Source organism: Meleagris gallopavo, chromosome 1, assembly GCF_000146605.3.
Source record: "Meleagris gallopavo isolate NT-WF06-2002-E0010 breed Aviagen turkey brand Nicholas breeding stock chromosome 1, Turkey_5.1, whole genome shotgun sequence".
Classification (NCBI taxonomy): Eukaryota; Metazoa; Chordata; class Aves; order Galliformes; family Phasianidae; genus Meleagris; species Meleagris gallopavo.
In genome coordinates this window covers 116,989,363-117,008,482 of record NC_015011.2, presented here as the reverse complement: position 1 = coordinate 117,008,482, position 19,120 = coordinate 116,989,363, and the positions used below count along the sequence as shown (strand labels likewise).

At 39.4% G+C, this 19,120-nt stretch overlaps 1 protein-coding gene across 1 annotated transcript in view; it reads left to right on the top strand.

Annotated features, from left to right (window-relative positions):
- Positions 1-5,218: 5,218 nt before the first annotated feature.
- The window catches only part of LOC104915353 (phosphate-regulating neutral endopeptidase PHEX), a gene marked incomplete at its 5' end in the record, with an annotated part of 31,314 nt that continues 17,412 nt past the window's right edge, over positions 5,219-19,120 (top strand). The window contains 3 exons of the mRNA XM_019612016.2: positions 5,219-5,390; positions 9,317-9,385; positions 10,963-11,124. Of these exons, the coding sequence (XP_019467561.1) occupies positions 5,219-5,390; positions 9,317-9,385; positions 10,963-11,124 (403 nt within the window). The remainder of the gene's footprint in view (positions 5,391-9,316; positions 9,386-10,962; positions 11,125-19,120) is intronic.

The following is a 19,120-nucleotide window of genomic DNA, read 5'->3' as shown; positions in this document are numbered from 1 at the left end:
ATCTTAAATATTATATATATTTTTTTAATTGCCAGCTACCATGCCTTTCTGCATTCCCTGTTAGCATGTGCAGTGGGAATGGACCCCATATTTAATCAGTAACTTGGGATGACAGATGAGGAGAGTATGCAGAAGTGATGGATATCCATAAAAACACTTAAGAATAGTGTGAACATGACCTTTAGGAGAAGTATTTTTTGTTTAGCTATAATTTAATCCACTTCTTGAAGAAAAATTGCAGGAAGGCCTAAAGCAGTTCTCCTTTCTGCTTGAGAGCATATGCATTGTTTCATTAAAGTGCCTTTTCAAAAGCAGCTCTCAGAAAGCTTGCAAACTTGAGTGGTTTAACTTTAATCAACCCAGATGTTGGTTTTCAAAGCAAGTTGCTGTTTGGGCTGGTTACAAGCACCTTTTGGTCTGAGAAAGCAATGTTTCCTGCAACAAGGACAAGTTCTTCTTAAAGTAAGAAGGACAGCTTAATCTACTTAGAATAATAATAACAATAATAACAATAAGAAAATGATTTGAGGAATTAGAACTGTAGGAGGACAATTTTTTCTGCTTTGCAGGGTGTTTCCTCCACATTTGCGGTTGTATGGAAGATGTTTGTAGAAAAGTTTGCCACCAGCAATGTTCAGAGCCTGTTGACTCTGTACTGGGTCTTAATTAATGACCCACATTCTCACAGCTGCACTGAGGCCCTCTGTGATGTGTCTCACCAGTGGAAAACAATGGAGTTATATATTTCCAGCTGCCTGTCTGAGATGAATCAAGCAACAGTTTGTCCTGAAGTATGGCTGCTCTTGACTACTGCATGGAAATTTGGGGATTTTTGTAGCCAGGAGTGTCATTTGTAAGATTTAGAGATCTAAGGACAAATGGTCAAGCTATCTTCAGATGCAATGCACTGTTTTTTTTCTCAAGCACAGTGTATGTACTAAGAGTCCACTCAGCCAGTTCTGGTTGCAACAACTGTGTAGTTAAGAAAACAATTCAAGTCTCCATGATGGAACAGCTGAAATGAAATGAAGTACAGCATGTCCTTTGACCCCCATGCTACAAAGCCAGCATAGAACTCACACTACATCATAACTTCACAGGCTCTGCTGTGCGCTGTTCTGCTGATGGCACTCAATCTGCATATGCCTGGGTGGTTCTGTCTCCAAAAGTGAGGTATGACTGTTTACTAAAAATGCTTGATAGGCACCATCAAAGCTGTGATGTTCTGACTGCAAGATGCCTCTGGCAAGTTTAACTTATTCCTCTGAGGCAACCTTTGCCTCTGAGAGGCAAGCCCTGAATATGTACCATGAGGACAGCATGTGAGGAAATGCCCCCTCTGACTAACATCAGCAACAACAGGACGAGGAGCAATGGGCACAAACTGCAAAACAGAAAAGTTCCATACTAACACTCTGTCAGAGTGACAGAGCCCTGGAACAGGCTGCCAAGAGAGGCGATGGAATCTCCTGCTCTGGAGGTACTCAAGACCTATCTGGACACTTATGTGCATGACCTGCTGTAGGGAACCTGCTTTAGGAGGTGCTTGGGCTAGGTGATCTCTAGAGGTCCCTTACAAACCCTATGGGTCTTAAGTTTCCCATGTGTTTTGTTCTTTTTTTTTTTTTAACTTTAAATCTGAACTGATTTTTCCATCTTCATAAAAAGTACAGAAATTGTTTCAATACACTTAAAGAAGGACAAAATATTTTCCAGTGAGCCTGAACAAGTCTTTCGGCAAGCTTGGGCTGAACATGTACCAACCTCAGGCTCTTTTGTGGTTCCAGCATTCAGTGACAGCCTACATAACTCTGGTTTCTATTGTTTTCAGTGAAACATAGGCAAAATGTGTTATTTTGTACGTTCACTGAAGGCGTCTGATAATCAAGCCTCAAGAAATGGGAATTTAACCTTAAACCAAGGTACACGGAGAGTAGTTCAATCTCAATCAATCAGTGTCAGCTCTGATCGGCACCCTTCCTGACTAGCATAATCCATGGACGTGAGAATTGCACCTACTCGTAAAACAGTGAGGTGATGTGCAAATACTTGTGTTTGTGAGTGAGCAGCCATACGCATGTGTGTGCACACGCTTATTATGCATATAGACAAACTTCTGGGCATTGGAATGCTTCTGCTGTGGTTCAGCCTGGAGCATGTTCCAAATGGTCTGCCAGCTCTTTTATGTGAGGGTTTGAGTGGAAATGTTTGTACGTTGTTCTAGCACTGTTTTAAGTGCCAAAGTGATCCCATTGTTTGAGTGGGATCTCGGTCAGAGGCAGTTCTGAGTGAAAGAGTAGTAATTCAGAGTGTACCGTATTCAAATACTGGATATTTTCCTACGTCCATTCAATGTTTTATGAATGTTTATCAGAGTCTATGCACAGCCTCATTAAATACCTTATTGGACTATAATCACCAGGAGTGCTGTTAGCTGTTCTAGCAGTTTTAAGCATGGTGCATACTGGGTACCTGCCAAATTGCTTCTGTGCTTATGATGAGCAGGGCAACCAAATCCTGGCACATACCAAGAAAATGTCTCAAATGCAACATTAAACTTCTGTTACTGATCAGCAGTATCAGAAGCTGATTCATATGTGCTCCGTACACCTTTTTCAACTGCTGCCAGAAACGGACCTCTGCAGCTGTTCTATGCAGCTGTTTGTGCTTTATCTCTAATTTTGTAGTTCCTTCATGCTGGAGAAACCAAAATAAGATACTGACAGCATCCAGGCTCTTTTAACCAGAAGGAAGAACACTGACATGATGCCACATTGTAAATAAGCCCACAAACCCCAGCTTAGAGAAGTCATTTGGCTGCTGGCAGCTGATTTGTGACTCCTTGCCAGAAGGATCATGCACTGCCTGGGTCTGACTATCCATGGGCATTCTGTAGTTGGAGCTGGATAGTTCTTGTCAGGATTCCTCCATGCTCTCACTGCCTTCAACATTGCTTTGGCTAAGGCTCCTATTTGGAAAAGGGGACTGAATTGTCCAGCCTCTCCCCTTTATCTGCTTCCCAGTCTCCTCGGGAGAGCTGGAAAATAATTTGTTTCTGCTTTGCAGCACTGAAAGCTATTCTTGATTTCTGGTCTGGTGTTGTCCTAGGAAGAGATCTTACCTTGCAACAAAATGCTGTTAGTGAAACACTCATACAGCGTATTCATTCAGCACATGCTAGGCTGTAAGTATTTACTTCTCTAGAATACCAGATTTTAAGTCTTAAAGTAAGAGGGAATCTGAGTGAGTGGGGATATGATAATTTAGTGTTGATCAGTTAAGATATAAAGATGATGGAAGGTATTCACTGTCCGGTAACTGTTTAGTATTTTCAATATCAGTGGTTTAATTCTGACATTGAAGGAAACTCACAAGAACAAACAGAAACTCTTACCAAGGGTTTCCTATTGAAATTTACTTGGTGTTTGGGGAATGGGTGAAGTTGATCAAATGGTGAGATCACAACTTGTCCATGCATTTTCTGTGTCAGCACCCTGACCTTTTAACAGCCCCTCTGAGACTTGTAGTGATTTGTACATGAAGTCTCAATAGCACTGATGTCACTTAAAATTATATTCTCAACTGTGCTGCTGACAGAGTTGTATCAGTGATTGTTTATAAACCAAGGATCTGCTCGTGCACTTGGAGTCATTCACACATTAAACGGAAGACTTTACAGGTGGGAACATGATTTTCTTCATTCCCTGACACCATCATTTCCCTCTTCCTTCTCAGCTGTTGGATATCATGCGATAAATACGGGACAAGCAGGCAGGTGAAAAGAAACAAATGCATTTTTCCGTGTCTGGGCTGAGCAGAGATAAGAATGGCCTTCTGCATCCTGTTGAATGAGAACAAGGGTCATCAATGAGTGTTTTCCCTGCGTGATCCCAGCCAGGATGTAGAAGACTTAGAGAACCTTCCAAATCATGTTGTAGATGGAGTGAGTTTTCCATTTATGCCAATCTGGGATCCAGGTAAACCTGTGTGCTAGTACTCACAATACTTAATCTGTTTTTTCTGTTTGTTTGTTTGTTTGTTTGTTTCCCAGGCTGGTAACTCTGCCATCAGATATACCTTGCCTGTCTTCTATCCTTACGTCTTTTTTTTTTTTTTTAATCAGAGTGATTTTTGGCTGAGATAAGAACTCAGTATAGAAGTAACTCAGACACAAATTGTTGAGATCATGGATGTGTCACTGCCTCTCCCTGCATCCTTCAGTTTTACACGAGTGTCCAGTCCTGGAGAAATAGAGAGTTCTTCATAGGGCTGAACGTCACTGTCATATCAGAGAATTAACTCCAAAATTTTGTTATGAATTGAAGGGGAAACCTTGCCACCTGGAGAGAAGATCATCAAGTCTAAGCCTGAAAATTGGAAATCCATACAAATAAGTCTTTTCTCCCCACTTCCTAAATTAAAGTGCCCAATAGATGCTTTCCACTAAGTTTGTAGTGATATTTGACTTGGAGGTATAGGTTCCTCTCCTACAGTTCATCGTATATCAGCAAGGACTGAAATATCTTGCCTGGAAAAAAAAAAATCCAGCTCTTAAAGGAGCACTATTCTGTAGGTTGTGCTGATTACTGCTTTTGCTGCATGATTGTGATTTTTGGCACAGAGTATCACATACCAAATTCCCAAAATAAAATGCTACACGATATTCTAAGAGTACTTAGGAAACTTTAAAAAGGGATTTGTCCACTGGTTGAATATCGCTTCTGGTGAAGCCACACAATGCAATGCAGCAAGAGTGGCTTAGGACAAAACAGCTTTAGTCAGCAAATTGCCTTTTAAATAAGCACAAAGGAAAATGAAAACCTTCAATCAGTCCTGTGTTTGTGAAAGTTGTCAGAAATCCTGCTTTGATTGTGAAGGCTCTACGGCTATATGTTAGAGTAGCTAAAACATCTGTTCGGCAACGTTGTGAAATCCTCGTGCTCTGAACTCTTGATAAAGAGGACTGCTGAGCGATTGGTTCGTAGAGACTTTACAGGCAGAGGAGCTGTAAATAGAGTGGTCACTGCTTGCCTTCCCTAGTCCTGGTCAGAGGGAAGCACGGAAAGCAGCCACTATTTTACGAGTGCATGGTTTTGCTTTGAGAGGGAGAGAGCAGGAAGTGCCTAGGAAATGGTTCACAACAGAAACCTGAAGTTGTAAATAGAAGAGAGAAGGAGGAGAGCTGAGGGATGCAGCTTGCGAGTAGTTGAGCTCCTGATACAACGGCAGCAGAGCAAAACCAGACTTCTTCAAGAACAAGCACATCCGAGCCCATCCCGATGGAAGGGGAGACAGTACCAGCGAGCAGGAGAGCAGCCAGCAAAGCCACGCGGATTGCCCTCGGCGTGTTTGTGGCTGGCACCGTTGCACTTGGCACCATACTTTTTTGGGTAAGTGAGAAGGTCCAGGCTTGGTGTGAGGGTAACCCTTCCGAACACAACTGCTCCATGCGAGCGTTTGTGTTATGGTCACAATCCTGGTCTTTTCTTTTTCCCCATTTTATTTTTACCCTGAAGTGTATCAGCAAAGAGATTTTTTTTTTGTGGGGAATGTTAGAGCTAGAAGCTGCAACGTGTAACTATTGAAAGCTGAGCTTAAATTCAAATACTCAGTTGAATGAGTTCTGGCTAGAGTGGGATTCTTTCACAGAATGGGAAGAAAGGGGTAAGATTATGAATATTGGTAATGCCGATTGCAAACTGGCAGTTTGTGACCAATGTGGACTAAAATTCTCTGTTTCCTGAAAATCAATCTGTAGTGCATACATTTTATGGAACCTGTTGGGTAATCCTTCATTTGGTTTTCATTATGGATTGGCTGAAATTCCTGTAGTAATGCATATGCTTGCACATTTTTTAGATGTTTCTTTTTCTATGATGAATTGCAAAGGCATCTTTGCAAAAATCATGAGGTACATCTGGGAACAAACTAAAATGTTTTGATCGGATTTATTAGCTGTTACTTGGCAAAATAGAGAAGGCATTATTATTTTATCTCTGGGATTTGCAATCATTTGTAGGTTGGTTTTGTTGGAATATAGGATGTTGGAAGGGTGTACCTTGGGTATAAAAGCACCCAGAAACAACTAGACATTGAATAGAAAGCAATACTCTGTAAAAGCTTGAAGAGACTGATCCTCTTTTAGAATAATTCTGACAAACTTTTCATTTCTTCAGACCAATTTTCCTGGACCTCAGGAAACTTAATTTCTAAGAAAACTTCTTTGCTTCCTTCCCATACTTTATGATGTTGTTTGAAAGATACATCTATAGTGACAACAGAGAAAATGGTGTTGGGTTTTCTAGCAAACATTGGAAGCAGCAGGCTCTCACTCAGATAGTATTCTGCTGTAGAATCAATCTCACAAATATTTGCACAAAAGTAACTATTGTGTATGTGAAGAATCCCACCCCATTCAATAACATTCAATAAAACACTTTATAATGATCAGGATTGGATCTTCACCTTGATAATGCAAAGTATTGGCTTTACAAGAAAAATAACATTTTTTCCCTTAAATAATATGATATCAAACACCAGGAGGTAATGGTGAAACCTTGTTCTTTTTTTAGTACTAAGTTGCTTGATTACGTATTGCTCATACAAAGCAACAGAAGTTTACTACAGTGGATTATCAGAGTTATGTCCTTTATCCATGGACCAGATGTGAACATTTAAGCAATATAATAATTCTCATAGACTGTTTTATAAGTGTTAAGTCCTTTCTGTATCAAATTTAGTATCAAAATTTTCATTGGCCTAATGAAAATATAAATGCTGGCCTCTAGTCAACCATAATGTTCTTAGAATTTGTTTGGAAATTGTCAGAAGATTTCAATCAAAAGGGCAATGGAAAATAATTAAACTATTCTAACATTTTGTCAATGAAATGCTCTACTGTTTCATTTTGACACTGTTTTTTTTTTTGTTTGTTTGTTTGTTTTTTTTTGAAGTTTGTATTTAACTCCTTGTTAGCTCTGTCAAACAGAAAAGGAAGCCACTGTTTCTCGTCATCTGAAACATTTCAGGCATCAGATGTTGACTTTTTTTCTTCAGTTTTCATTTAATTCATGTAACTTCTTGTTTCTGGTGAACCTGAAACTATTCCTCATCACTTTTTATTCCCCATCACTTTTTTTTTTTTTCCAGTCTGAGAAGCAGAACATTGCCTTCTCCTACTTCTTTTGCTTGCTCACCTTCTAACTCCTACAACTCCCAGAAGGATCTGGGAGAACCATAGATTTTTCTTTGGCATTATTTGCTTGTACCATTGACACTAAAGGAAATGCCAAATCCCCTGACAAGCCCTTCCACTTTTCTGGATGTCTGCAGTATCAGAACTGTAAGGGCTGCTTTGAATTATTTATCTTTGCTGACACATTTTCATTCTCCCTCATTTTTCACCAAGCAGAAAGAGTATCTGGGAATTTCCCTCTTTTTTCTACTTTGTTAAGAAAAAATCTATCAAACCTTCAAGACCTCGATGAGTTCTAAAAGGTTAGCTTTTAAGAGGGAAACAGCAAATCCCCATGAATTGGGTGGAGTGTGATGCTTTTGGAGAACTATTCAGTAATAGGCACATTATCCATTATTTGTAGTTTACATAGCTCAAAATTGCCTACTCTTCTCTGTTTTCTCCTCAGTATTCTGATTACAATCTTTCTTTGTTTCAAAACCTAGTGCTTTTCCTGGCTAACTGCTGGATTACCTAGAAGTAGTTTTTGAGATGTTGTTTTTCACTGGTTTATTGCTATCTTCAGTATCACTAAGAAATGACTAAGGTATGAAGTTCTAGCCTTCAGGGTTTTTTTTAACATTAACATTTTCATGTGCTGAACTACCATCTAATATCTTCCTGTTCTTTTTGAACTACAAGAGAACTTTATAACCATCATCATAACACCCTGAAGTAGTTGCATACCGTTTTGCTTTTGCTTCTGTTTTATTTGCTATGGATTGAGTTATTAAAAAAAAAAAAAATGGAGATAGCGAGATATTTCTTTATTTCTTCTGAGCACATCTACTGAATCTTATTTTATCTGCCCCTTGGGACTCTTCATCCCAAGTATCAATTATCTGCATATTTGCTGCCTGACAGGAGTGTCTCGATTAAGCAATCATATTTAAATTTCAGTGGCTGGGGAAATGCACATTTTTGAAAGAGGACCAAAATTAACCGAGTATTCCATAGCTCTTGTCAGTGAAGTTTTTGGAAGTGAATAAATGTCCAATACCTTCAGAGGCCAGTTCATGCAGACACTGCACTCTGGCTTATAAACCAGGGTTTTTTTACTGCAGCCATTGCCAATTTAGCTCATTCCAAACAATAGTGAAAGGATACCAAAGATGCCAATGGAGCCAGATAGTGCAGCGCTGCTGCAGAAAGAGCTGCAGCAGGGAAAGTCCTGCAAAAGATGGCTAGGTAGCTCCATGTTCAGAGACCATCAGTGGGGATGGATTGCTTGTACTGTGGTGGCGCTCACTGCCTAGGCACTGGGCAAATGGACTATGTGACATGGAGTACCCTTATTCCATGTTGCCTGAGAGCAAAGACAGATGAAGTTGAGGAATCAGGCACAAGAGGGGGAAATATGAGGGCAGCTCCAAAATTTTATTATTTTGGCCCACATGTCAGAGGCAGATGTTGGTGGTATGGTAGTAGAGATTGAACCTTCCCACTAATATTCCATCAGATTTTGTTGCTGTGTGACAGACGGCAGCAGAGAGGCTGTCTGATACGATGTCATCTGATGTGGAAGTGCGGATGAAACAAAAGTGTGTCACTGAATTCCTTAATGTGGAAAAACTGGCACTCATTGACATTCATCAACACTTGCTGAATATTTCTGGAGACCAAACAGTGGATCTGAGCACAGTGAGGGTTGGGTTGTTTGTTTCAGCAGTGGTGGCAGCAATGTGAAAGACAAGCCACATTCTGGAGGGCAGACTTTTATGAGCATGTCATGAAGGTTCTTTTTCATCACTAGCAAAAGTGCATAGCTAATGGTGGTAACTGTGATGAAAAATAGTGTTTGGTATCTGATAATTTGCTTTATCAAATAGTGCTATTGTGCTCTTTGTATCTGTTGTCATTTCCATGGAAACAAATAAGAGGAATTACTTTGGGAGCAACCTATATAATTTTTAGGAGATGCAGTAGTTACCTAATGCGCATTATAGGTGTTCTAAATCACTGTGGCTAGAGATGCATTAGGCCAGATCTTGCACTGACATTTGAACAATCAAGCATATGGTATTTGTCTCACATGGTCAAAATCAGTGGCAAACGATCTCATTATGGTTTTCTATTTTGCAGTTAGCCAAGGTCTCATAAAATTTCATCCAAAGCAACAGTACTGTTTGACTGCAGAATGCATTGAAGCTGGTAAGCAAAAGCTGTCTCCTATCCATTACATAACAATCACAGTATGCTACTGAGATATTTATATTGTTTTTCCGTATTTCTTTTCACTCATGATGTTTAATTAATAATTAGGGTAAAAAATAAGAACGTTTTAAAAAAGATATTTGTCTAAATCACCGCTGATCTGAGTATATTTTCTGCAAGTCAATTTCCTGTTTTTAATTGCTTTAGTTCTATTCTATCCAGGTTAACCAAAGTTTCCTGTTGGGTTTGTTTCTATTTTTTATTAGAGGAACCAAATGTTGAGTGTCTCAAACTTTTTTTTGTTCCTTCTCAGTAATTAGAAAATATTCAACTGCACAGAAATGTTCTAGGGTCAGATCTTACATAGGTGTGCACGACTGCAATATAGGAACTGTGGCTCAAAATCTGAAACTACTTCTGTATCAGTAGGATCTTCCTCACACAGGTATGCATGTTGTAAACCTCATGGAACTGGGACATCTGTTAGTATGAAATGTGAGCTAAAGAGATCAGGTTTGGTAGGACCTAAGTCTCATTTTGTTCTTGTCATTTTGACAGCTTTACTCCCCCTAAATCAGTGAGAGTCTTTCATTGAATGCAATGAGAGCAAAGATCAAACAATTGTTACTACATCTGGAAACCTGGCCCTAGATTCATTTCATTTGAAACAAAGTGGATATTGTGTGAACTTCTAAGAATTTTTATTTCCATTCTGAACCACATTAAAACAACCCTTGTATTTGAAATCCTGACAAAATTCTGTGGGGCTACGTACATAGACTGTATACATAGCAGACCAAAAGTTATTCAATGCGGTCAGTCTCAGAGTTTCTAGCATGAGAAGTGAAACTACAGTTGAAACATAGAAATATCATAGAAAGTATTCTACATAAAAATACTGAATGCTAGAAACAGTACTGTAAAGTCCGTAAAAGTATCAGATGTTCTGATAGGAAATTAATTTTTCTATTTATTTATTGCTATAAGCCTCAAAACACATGGTTATTTAGGAAGAAAACGTCTAGCATTTTCATATTCTCTCTTACTTTACTCACATAGATTTATGCCATAATCTCTATAATGTGTGATCATTTGTTTACATACAGAGAAGTTTTTTTATCAAGCGTGTCAGATTCATCTCTTTCTAATGACTCTCACCTGCAGTAGTAACTGTTTGATACATATCATCACTATTCCTCAGGCACATAATTCCATCACAGCAACAGTGCAGAGTCTGTATTCAGGTGCCTGGCCCCAGCAGATCACTTTCCTGTAAGTTTGGTAGTCATTGCTCTTAAAGCAATTGAGCATATATTGAACAGATACTTTGTCTTTTCCCACTTGTTATGTAAGCATTGTTAGATGCTAGAGAAGCTGGGTGTTATTTTTGCCGCTGTTTTAGAAAGAGCAGAGATCGGGACATTCATCAGTCCTAGAATACTCAGAGTTAGCTGCAAGTGAGCAGCATCACATTGCAGAAACTGGTTAATCATCATTTCTGGATTTTGGTTTCATAGAATTCTCAGTTTAGGTTAAAAAGTACCATAACATCTATGTGGTATCCTTTTTTACAGCTGCTGCTGTCTTAAGCAAGATAAATCAATCTGTAGATCCTTGTGACAACTTTTATCGATTTGCATGTGATGGCTGGATATATAACAACCCTATTCCCGAAGACATGTCAAACTATGGTGTATATCCTTGGCTGCGACACAATGTGGACCTCAAACTGAAGGGTAAATATGTCATTTCTGAAAGCGTATAGCTTTTCAGTGTTGCTTGTTAAGTGGATAGTGTTGAAATGAATACAGATTGCACACTCCCTTCAGCTTATTGCATGATATCATGTTTTCTTTTAAGTATATTATTATTTTCTTTATTGAAAATAACATTGGAAGAAAATGTATTATAACAGAGACAGAAGGGGGAAGAAAGAAAAAACCTGGGGTATTGAACTTGGAGGTGTTGGTCAATGTTTAGCTGAACATGAGCCAGCAGTGCCCCCAGGTCCAGAAGGACCAGGGAGGTGATTGTCTCCCTGTACTCAGTTCTGGTGAGGTCTAGTGCTGTATTTGGTTTTGGGCCCCTTACTGCAAGAAGGACGTTGAGGCCCATGAGCATGTTCAGGGAATGGCAACAAAGGTGTGAGGGGTCATGAGCACAAGTCTTATGAGGAGCAGCTGAGGGAAGTGGGATTGTTCAGTCTGGAGAAGAGGAGGCTCAGGGGAGGCCTTATTGCTCTCCACAACTGCCTGAAGGGAGGTTGTGGTAAGGTGGGGGTCAGCCTCTTTTCTCACATGACTAGTTATAGGAGAAGGGGGAATGTTCTCAAGTTGCACCAGGAGAGGTTCAGGTTGGATATTAGGAAAAATTCTCCTAAAGAGTGGTCAGGCTCTGAAACAGATTGCCCAGGGAGGTGATGGAAGCTCTGTCCCTGCAAGTGTTCAAGAAATATTTAGATGTTGTACTAAGGGACATGGTTTAGTGGGGAAATACTGGTGGTAGGTAGAAGTTTGGACTAGATGATCTCGGAGGTCTTTTCCAACCTTAGTGGTTCTATGATTCTAATTGCTGTCAGCTCTACAGTTTAAGAATGATGATCCAAAAGGATATTTCATATACCATGGGGAAAGCAGCAGTTCCTCCTTGAAGTAGACTGGGTAGACTAAGAGTCTACTGTGTACAAGTACAGAATGCATATTGAAGATCCAGAAACAGATAACCATTGGTCTATGACAGCACTCTTTCTGACAGTGGATAACTGCAGGAAAAGAATATAAGAACTCAAAAATAGTAATATTTTCCAATACAGTTAGCTAGATTTCAGCAGGAGGCAATTTGAAACCTTTCAGATGTAGAGATTGTTTCTTTCAAGTTGCAGTTCAGCTGGTTGTTGAAGTACCTGAACTATCATCAGTGAAAGAGAAGGCTTTTTAAGGATATGTCTGGATAAAAAATAGCCTTGATTGGAAGAGTGTAGGAAGAAAGTGTTTTAATCTGTATATGACTTGGCTTTGTGCTATACTCTGCAGCAACATCTCTCATCAGGAAGTTCTGCAAACTGGAAAGAAAGATGATGATTACTGTTAGTAGGATAAAACTGAGAAAATTTCATAATCTCCACTAAAACCATATCACATAAAAGAATGGAGACGAGCAAGATTCATTGTCATTGTCAGTGTGCCTGAGCATCACATACCTTGAGCATATTATTGATCTATTAGTTGAGCTATCAATCTGCTTTTTTTCACCACAGAACAGAGATCACTTTTAGAATGTTGTGTTTGAATATAGCATTTATTGTTCTGTCAGTTTTTGTACATGTATTTGTATAGGATCAAAGCCCTTTTCTACTTTTTTTCTTCAGTCACACAATATTCAATTCTCACATCATTAAGCATTTTAAAAGCTGCATTGAGTTTGAGAATATGAATTTGAAGTTTCAACATGGGATACAATCTGATGATGCTGTTTTAAGTCTGCTGAAGATGTCACAACCAAAAGAAAAAATATTGCCAGAGGCTGTTTTAAGTTATGTTTTGCATTCTAATTGTTTTGCTGCCAGGATAAGGCTGTATTAGATAACTTCACATCCTGCATGAACCTTAGCCACATATAAGACAGATCTAATTGAATATAGAGTAGCAAGCTGTGACTCTCATCCTTAATTTCCTCTTTTTACAATGCCTAATCAAGGACATCATGCTATGCCACATTTTATATGGCTTTCTCATTGCAGTCCCTTTAGAAGTTGCTAATCCCTAGCTATGAAAGTACAAGACAAAGAAAGAAACATCTAAGTGAGAAGTATTTACTTAATGGAAGCGCCTTATCAAAAAAGGGGTGTAATGAAGTGCCTGATAATTACATTAACAGATGGCCTGAACTGCTCCTTAGCATAGTACAGGGGAAAAAAGTGAAATGTTTGGTGGAGTAGAGGAGTTGATTTAATATAACATTTTTATCTTCTCATTAACTTTTTATTGAATAAAATCTCCAAAACATACTCTTGGTAATTAAAAATAAATAAAGAGTGCTGGATATCATATTGTTAGCCAAAGTAACAAGGCGTAACTTCAGCCTCTATATATCTTTGTGCTTTAGCCTGAGTTAATTCACTAAATTAGCTTGACACTTCTAGTTATTAATTTGTGGATGACCACATCATTGCTTTCAAAATTTTGCCAAGACTATGATTGTTTGCACTGGATAATATATATGGCTAACCAGATCTTGGAAGCCAGTGTAATCTCTTTTTCCTAAAGACATCTCGTACTATTGGAAATGGCCCTGTTTGACTCAAGAGATTAAAAAAGCCGCACTCTTTAAGGAGGTGATTATTAAGCTAATTCCATGTTCTGAAATATTTATTATATTAAAGAAATCTGTTAATCTCAGAGCGATAACATGACTTGGCCAGAGATCCACATTTTTCATATTTGATACTCTTTGATGGTGTGATATAGATGGAAGTATTTATTCAGACAATATATTAAAAATGACGCTGTTTAAAATAAATTATTTAAATATCTAATCTGTTTCCTGGTTCCTGAATTTTCCCAAGCTTTCAGCAGAAAGGGAGTTTGAGTATTTGTGCAAATTTGTGCAAGCCCTTGATTACCCAGGGGTATCTTCAATCTGCTGGAAGTTTCATTTTTTGTTCAGGGCCAATAGACATAGAAGATCTTGCAGCCGATAATAGGCTTACAAGAGTAAGAATTAATTTTGCCTTACCAGAAGGTGGTAGGTGTAGCTGTACAGTGTACTGAAGCTGTCGTTAAGCATTGCCAGTTTTGAGAGTAAAGCTGTTTTGCTGTTATTGTTGTTTCCTTATTCTTATTAGTATTAGTCTTAGTATTGAGATTGCAGACACACAGGAGCATAGGACTTTGCAGAACTCAATTTCAAGAAAAGGGAGAACATTTTGTGTATAGGTGAAGGTTTTTGATGCTTTAATAACGAACAGCAAAGAGAGTGATGGCAGAGTGTGTCAGTGGAAAATAGCTGAGTACTTCTGGGTGATAGCCTTTTTGCACTCATGTTTGGTTAGTTGAAGGAACAGGGAAAGCAATGTGCATTTCAGGGTTCTACATTCATAAATTCTAATGTGACAGTTAAAATTCTAGTTTTCATAAAATTTGGATAATGGATAGGAATACAGTAATGGGTACTTTTTGTTGTTGTTGTTTTTTAATGATTCCATGGCTTTCTCTAGCTGTCTTTGGATGGATTCTTTCCCATCTTTTGCTTGAGGGTTGCTTGGTTTTCTTTGTCTGCTATCAGCGGACTCCCCAAAACACATATGTAACCTATTACAAAACGGGTAAAATCCTAGCACACTGAAAACAGTAGCATCCTTTCCCTTGGATATCAGAAACATCAGGGTTTCAAGCATCGTAGGGGAACACACAGGAGAGAATTGTAGATGGCCAAAGATGTATTTAAAGAGTAGTTGTGTGGTTTAGGTTAAAATGTCTTGATTCTTTACAGAACAGTTCTCAGAGAGGATACTACCGCTCTTGCTCTACTCCACATTGGTGCACCCTCACCTCAAGTACTGTGTGCAGTTTTGGGCATTACAAGACAAGGACATAAAACTATTAGAGTGTACAGAGATGGGCTACAAAGATGGTGAAAGGTCCAGAAGGCAAGACACATGAGCGCCTGAGGCTCCTGGGTTTCATGAGCCCAGAGCAGAGGAGCTGAGGGGAGGCCTGATGGCGGCTGCAGCTTCTCACAGGGAGCGGAGGGGCAGCGCTGAGCTCTGCTCTGTTTGACAACGACAGGGCCCGGGGGAACGGCATGGAGCTGTGTCAGGGGAGGGGCAGCTGGGGGTCAGGGAAAGGGGCTGCACCACAGGGCGGTGGGCGTGGAACGGGATGCACAGGGCTGTGGGCACGGCCCTGAGTGTCGGAGTTCAAGGAGCGTCTGGACAGCGTGCTCAGACACTGGGTTTGGTTTTGGGTGGTGCTGTGTGGAGCCAGGGGTTGCTCTAAGCGACTCTTGTGGGTCACAATATCTCGGGAATATTCTATGGTTCTGTGATTAGAGGCTTGGCACTTGATGATCCTTAAGGTCCCTTCCAACCCAAGCTATTCTATGATTCCATGATAGAATCAGTTAGCCAGTCCTTTCTGCACTGGACCATCCCTGACTTGTATGAAACCTTTCATTTTTAACTCCAGGCACATTAAAAAGTTAGATATAACCATTTTGAGTACTGATTGTTTCTTGGAGTCTTCCAAAAATGGAGAAATAAAACAGGCCACAGTCAAACCATTTTTATGAAGAAAAGTTATTTCAAGCTGTAACTGTTTCAGCTTTCCCTTAGGTCAGGCTTGCAATGTCTCTGAATTAGTAAATGTGTTTCACTTACCATAAGATTTTCTGCGCAGCTATTTGAGTTCCTGCAGAATTTTTCCATCTTTATTGGTGACCTTAATTAAGAGTTTGGGAGCTCAACTGTCTTACCATTGCAACACAGTGAATAATTTAAAGCTGGAAGTCTGTGGCAAGTAAATCAGTACCCGTTACCCATGGTGAATGTTGATTGTGAACCACGTAGTTTCTTTTACTTTCTCTAAAGTCTGCAGAGTGATGATATACAGCTGGATTTTTTTTCAAATGGCCATGCAGGAAGCAATAAATTGAAAACCAAAAAACTCTGCAAATATTCCTAAATCTCAGCACTGCAAGGGAGGTGATTTAAATTACATAAATTATTTGTGAACGTGGCTTTCAGGCCTTTTCAGTTTAATTTCAGTGTGTGGAAACTAGTTGCAGATTAAGTCTCTGGGCTGAATCTGGCCCAGTGAGACACCTACTTGAGACTAATTTACAGTGCTAAGGTTTTCCAGCATGGCTATTTTCTGAGTGGCTGCCAATTTAAACATAGTAGGGAATTCCTAATGTGGCAAACAAGGAATTGAGGATATGGTGTGTGTGTGTGTGTGTGTGTGTGTGTTTAAAGTATATGAGGCAGCAAGCAAAATATCTGGTAGCATAGGAAACTTCTCCTAATGTGATCTGCAATTATTTTCTTTAGAAAATAACTACTCAAGTAAATACAAAAAGGCAAAAATATTGAATGGAAATTTATACTGTCTGACCACAGTTATGTCCTTTTAGACAATTCCAGAAGCTGGTGTTGAGTTGCTGCTGCCCTGTGCCATAGGGCTCTTGCAGGGCTGGCCTCTCTCTTATTCTCCTCACAGACACTTGGTTGGAAGCACTGGAGTGGCACTGATGTGGTCCGTGAGATCCGTAATGTTGTCACAGATACTCCTCATGTTCTGTCTCAGTGGACGTGTCTTTTGTGATTTCTTTTTTACGAGATATCTTGTTGAGCACTGTTGCAAATTAGAGGAAGAACAGCAGTAATTTAAAATAAAAAGAGAGAGAGAGAGAGAGAGAAGGTATTTATGTTATCCTCTCCAAAAGCCTCTTCTTGGATAGCTGCTGTTAAATAAGAAGATACTGTTAAATAAGAAGATAGCAGCAAACAGCAGCAGTGCTCGTTCTTTTTTGATTAGTGACTTCATCTGCAGATGGATCTCTTTTCAGTGGTCCAGAACCTTTTTTCAGTGGTTCAGATCTTTCCTATAAGGGCTTTTTTCATCTAAGTGTAAGAAAAAAACATAAGTGCCCCAAGTCAAATAAATCTTTCTGGGCAACGAGTTAACAGATTTTGGTAAAATGAACTACCTGAATCAGAGATGGAGTAGCCAAGAATTTTACAGGCTTTGTGGCTGCTCAAAATGAAAGCTGTATCTGCAGTGAGTGATTTTGGGAAACCATGAGAAGAGAAAGGAGATCATTTTGGTTCCTAAGTGAGGTTTTAAGGCAGCACAGCAGCAGAGCCACAGAATTCCCACAGCATCTCCGTGGTAAGGAGACAGAACAGAATCTCCCTATGAGCCCTGTGCGGGAGCAGGAGCAGGATTTACACCTTGCTGCTACTCCTTTGGGTGGTACAGTATTCCCCCAGTCTTGGAGGGGGAACCTCTCTTTTCACTGTTGTCTACAGGGGAATGATATTTCCTATCTGCAGACACTGAATTCCAGAGTTACTGTAGGACTCTGTTTGGGTCTGGTAATCTTGCAGAAAGAGGCACTCGTACCTTAGAAAACATGGAAATCTGTGGCATCATATGATTTTCATAGAATCATAGAATCCTTAGAGTTGGAAGGGACATTTAAGACCATCTAGTCCAACTTCCCTGCAATAAACAGGAACAACCACAGATAGATCAGGTTGCCCAGAGCCAGATCCAGCCTCGCCTTGAAGGTCTCCAGGGACAGAGCATCCACCACATCTCTGGGCAACCTGTTCCAGTGCATCACCATCCTCAGTATAAAAGCTTTTTCAATCTTATTTTTTTTTTTTTAATTGCTTAATATATGTTGAAAGTATTAATACAATTACATAAAACTTAATGCTGGTGTCTACTATAGAGCTCCCTCTGTATTGTAACAACTGGAGCTCCTACAGTCTTCCAGCTTAAAGGTAGCTTAAAGATAATTATGGAATTGCTGTCCTCTACGCTCTAATCCTGGTGTGTAGGCGTGTGTGTTTTTTTGGAATGGGTAGCTGCAGGAAGTACTGCTCAAAAGATTGTTTGAGATTTGCTATTGAAATTAGGTTTATGAGCAGAGGCTCTCACATCAGCATAGGATGACTTTGTTTTGTTAGTTTGTGTACATTTAGATTAGTTGACTTCTGGAAGAATTCCATGATGTACTTACTTTTTTTATATACAAACTTAAAGTATTTGAACGAGGTGGGGGGGAGGGAGACACAGTTTTATCAAAACAAGGCAGGCTTGATTAAGTTGTCAGCTCCAGAAAGAGAGTTCTGAGGAATGAGCTCCTGGATCTGCAAAAAGAACCAGAAGGTTTTATTAAAAATTAATAACTTAGTGGCTTAAAAATATATCAAGTGTTGTGTGTAAGGTTTATCTGAGACTGTGCGAGCCAGCACAAGTTCTTCCAAAGGCAATCAATAGCTCATTGGCATGCTGGATGCTTCTGCTTTCTAAAGATGTAGTGGTATACAATATAACAGGTGGTAGGACAATGTGGTTCTGCTTGCATTATTTTTGAGCCTTATGTGAACAAGGAGTTTGTCTTGATGAAAGTATGTTTGGAGTGATAACTGGGAGTCCTTACCGTGAGATGATTCTGATGACCTGATTATTTACAATGGGGAGAGTGCCTGAAAGAAGGTAAGAACGTAATGGAAGGCTGATTGAGGAGAGAACACTGGCAAAAATATGTGCTTTTGTGAAATGTAAAAGGTTTATTATAGACATCAGAACGGAAAAAAAGTATTGATTTGCTATTTAATTTGTGCCAGTACAGAGAGTATTTTTCTTGGTTGGGGAAACAGGGTGAAAGAAAGGTTGATTGCTCTTCTCTCAAAATGATATAAGCAAGTTCAAGAGAATTCACAGATTTGAGATTTATCTGAGAAATAACTTCACTGTATTTCCCTATCATCCCCATGTGGAATAAGAAACTGAGGGGATTATCTTAGCAGTGGGTTGGAGAAATGTGGATCCAGATCTTTCAACTTTCAGGATAACATCTTAATTGGGAAACTGTAGACTGCATGGTGGCTCTTTTTTCATCTCTCTTGTTGAAACTGCTTTATTTGACATAAAATATTTTAACATCAAAGACATTGAGTGTTTTTTCTAAATGATTTTAATAGCCAGATAATTAGAGGATTAA